At 52.6% G+C, this 3,458-nt stretch overlaps 1 protein-coding gene across 2 annotated transcripts in view; it reads right to left on the bottom strand.

Moving 5' to 3' along the window:
• Positions 1 to 237: 237 nt before the first annotated feature.
• LOC124042650 (hairy/enhancer-of-split related with YRPW motif-like protein) overlaps positions 238 to 3,458 on the bottom strand; it is a 17,480-nt gene continuing 14,259 nt past the window's right edge. For both annotated transcript variants that reach the window (XM_046360727.1, XM_046360725.1), the window contains one exon: positions 238 to 1,087. In XM_046360727.1, the coding sequence (XP_046216683.1) occupies positions 453 to 1,087 (635 nt within the window). In that variant the 3' untranslated portion in view covers positions 238 to 452. The remainder of the gene's footprint in view (positions 1,088 to 3,458) is intronic.

The following is a 3,458-nucleotide window of genomic DNA, read 5'->3' as shown; positions in this document are numbered from 1 at the left end:
GAGAGAGAGAGAGAGACCGAGAGCGAGAGAGACAGAGATAGAGAGCGAGAGAGAGACCAGAGAGAGAGAGACAGAGAGAGAGAGAGAGAGAGAGAGAGACAGAGAGAGAGAGAGAGAGAGAGAGAGAGAGAGACAGAGAGAGAGAGAGAGAGAGAGAGAGAGAGACAGAGAGAGAGAGAGAGACCGAGAGCGAGAGAGAGAGAGAGAGAGAGAGAGAGAGAGACAGAGAGAGAGAGAGAGAGACCGAGACCGAGACCGAGAGCGAGAGCGAGAGCGAGAGCGAGACAGAGATATGGTTTCCATGTGTTTGATACCATTCCATTTGCTCCGTTCCAGATATTATTATGAGCCGTCCTCCCCTCGGCAGCCTCCACTGGGTTAAGGGTAATCTGATCCCAGATCTGTGGTTAAGAGCAAACTTTACATGGTGCATCGTGTTGACAAGTTCTGGATCAGAAGGCTCCTATCTCAGTCCCCCAGGTCTTTGCAGCTTTGCCCCTGCGCTGACCCGCGGGAGACCCCAGAGGGACAAAGGGTCTGACTTGTGGAGGAGCACTGGGAAAGGAGGAGGTGAGGAGGACTGAGGCTCCAGGGGACTGCTGAGTGAGTCTGTGAGTAGGGGTGGCGGTGAGGGCAGGGGAGGAAGGTGGTGGAAGAGAGGGCACCCTGCGAAGCCCAGACACCAAGGCAGGGGCGAGCATGGACCCCTGTTGGCACTCCAGGGGGGCGAGACACAGGGTGTCGGCTGAGCGGGATGGATAACACCCACCGCCCAGGCGTGCCAGCTCCCTCCGCCTCGCGGAGAAAGATGGAGAGGTGGGAGACGAGACAGGTGACATCTGGTGATAGGAGGAGATCCACGGCCAGGGAGGAAAAGGGAGGGAGGACGAGGTGGGGGGCGACTGAAGGAGAAGGGGGTCCAGCTGGCTGGCACAGTGGGAGAGGTGAGAGACCAGGCGGGCTCCGATAGGGTCCGGGGAGTCCACCCCTCCTTCTAAAGAGCCCAGGTACCGAACCACCTCTCCTACACACTGTCTGAATCCCAGGGTCCTATAGTCCACAGCCAGGGCCCGCGCATCAAGGTACCCTGAGAGAGAGGGAGGAAGGAGAGGGGGGAGAGAGAAGGAGGAAGGAGAGAGAGAGGGAGGAAGGGAGGGGGAGAGAGAGGGAGGAAGGAGAGGGGGAGGAGGGAGGAGGAGAGGGGGAGGAGAGGGGGAAGGAGAGGAGGAGGAGGGGAGGAAGGAGAGGGGGAGAGAGGGAGGAAGGAGAGGGGGAGAGAGAGGGAGAGAGGGGGAGGGGAGGAAGAGGGGGAGAGAGAGGGAGGAAGGAGAGGGGGGAGAGAGGGAGGAAGGAGAGGGGGGAGAGAGGGAGGAAGGAGAGAGGAGGAGGCGAGGGAGGGGGAGAGAGAGGGAGGAAGGAGAGGGGGAGAGAGGGAGGGGGAGGGAGGAGAGGGGGAGAGGAGGGGGGAGAGAGGGAGGAAGGAGAGGGGGAGAGAGAGGGAGGAAGGAGAGGGGGAGAGGGAGGAAGGAGAGGGGGAGAGAGGGAGGAAGGAGGAGAGAGAGGGAGGAGGAGAGAGGGAGAGAGAGGGAGGAAGGAGAGAGGAGGAGGCGAGGGAGGAAGGAGAGGGGGAGAGAGGGAGGAAGGAGAGAGAGGGGAATGAGAGAGGGAGGAAGGAGAGTAGAGGGAGAGAGGGAGGGGAGGGAGAGAGAGAGGGGAGAGAGAGGGGGGAGAGGGGGGGGAGAGAGAGGGAGGAAGGAGAGGTGGGGGAGAGTGAGGGAAGGAGAGGGGGAGAGAGAGGGAGGAAGAGGGGGAGAGGGAGGAAGGAGGGAGGGCAGAGAGAGAGAGGGAGGAAGGAAAGAGAGGGGAGGGAGGAAGGAGGAAGGAGAGGGGGAGAGAGGGGGTAGAGAGAAGGAAGGGGGAGAGAGAGGGAGGAAGGAGAGGGGGGATTGGGGGAGATAGAGGATACATAGAAGGAAAAGGAGATTTCAGGGTTTCAGGTGTACCACCTTCCGGAGACACCTGAAACCCCACCTCTTTAAGGAATACCTAGGATAGGATAAGTAATCCCTCTCACCCCCCTTTAAGATTTAGATGCACTATTGTAAAGTGACTGTTCCACTGGATGTCATAAGGTGAATGCACCAATTTGTAAGTCGCTCTGGATAAGAGCGTCTGATAAATGACTTAAATGTAATGTAAAATGAGATAAAAGGGAGGAAACGATAGAATCAGTCCATAGAATCAGTCCATAGAATCAGTCCATGGTAGAGTCAGTCCATAGAATCAGTCCATAGAGTCAGTCCATAGAGTCAGTCCATAGAATCAGTCCATAGAATCAGTCCATGGTAGAATCAGTCCATAGAATCAGTCCATAGAATCAGTCCATTGAATCAGTCCATAGAGTCAGTCCATAGAATCAGTCCATGGTAGAATCAGTCCATAGAATCAGTCCATAGAATCAGTCCATTGAATCAGTCCATGGTAGAGTCAGTCCATAGAATCAGTCCATGGTAGTGTCAGTCCATAGAATCAGTCCATAGAATCAGTCCATGGTAGAGTCAGTCCATAGAATCAGTCCATGGTAGTGTCAGTCCATAGAATCAGTCCATAGAATCAGTCCATGGTAGAATCAGTCCATAGAATCAGTCCATGGTAGAATCAGTCCATAGAATCAGTCCATGGTAGAGTCAGTCCATAGAATCAGTCCATAGAATCAGTCCATGGTAGAGTCAGTCCATAGAATCAGTCCATAGAATCAGTCCATAGTAGAATCAGTCCATAGAATCAGCCCATAGAATCAGTCCATGGTAGAGTCAGTCCATAGAATCAGTCCATAGAATCAGTCCATGGTAGAGTCAGTCCATAGAATCAGTCCATGGTAGAATCAGTCCATAGAATCAGTCCATGGTAGAATCAGTCCATAGAATCAGTCCATGATAGAATCAGTCCATGGTAGAATCAGTCCATAGAATCAGTCCATATTAGAATCAGTCCATAGAATCAGTCCATAGTAGAATCAGTCCACATTAGAATCAGTCCATAGAATCAGTCCACGTTAGTATCAGTCCATGGTAGAATCGGTCCATGATAGAATCAGTCCATAGAATCAGTCCATAGAATCAGTCCACGTTAGAATCAGTCCATGGAATCAGTCCACATTAGAATCAGTCCATAGTAGAATCAGTCCACATTAGAATCAGTCCATAGAATCAGTCCACGTTAGAATCAGTCCATGATAGAATCAGTCCATAGAATCAGTCCACGTTAGAATCAGTCCATGGTAGAATCAGTCCATAGAATCAGTCCACATTAGAATCAGTCCATGGTAGAATCAGTCCATAGAATCAGTCCACGTTAGAATCAGTCCATGGTAGAATCAGTCCATAGAATCAGTCCACGTTAGAATCAGTCCATGGTAGAATCAGTCCATAGAATCAGACCACGTTAGAATCAGTCCA

This window comes from Oncorhynchus gorbuscha, linkage group LG09, assembly GCF_021184085.1.
Source record: "Oncorhynchus gorbuscha isolate QuinsamMale2020 ecotype Even-year linkage group LG09, OgorEven_v1.0, whole genome shotgun sequence".
Taxonomy (NCBI): domain Eukaryota; kingdom Metazoa; phylum Chordata; class Actinopteri; order Salmoniformes; family Salmonidae; genus Oncorhynchus; species Oncorhynchus gorbuscha.
Note: the sequence above shows the minus strand (reverse complement) of the source record. Positions and strands in the feature narration are given on the sequence as shown.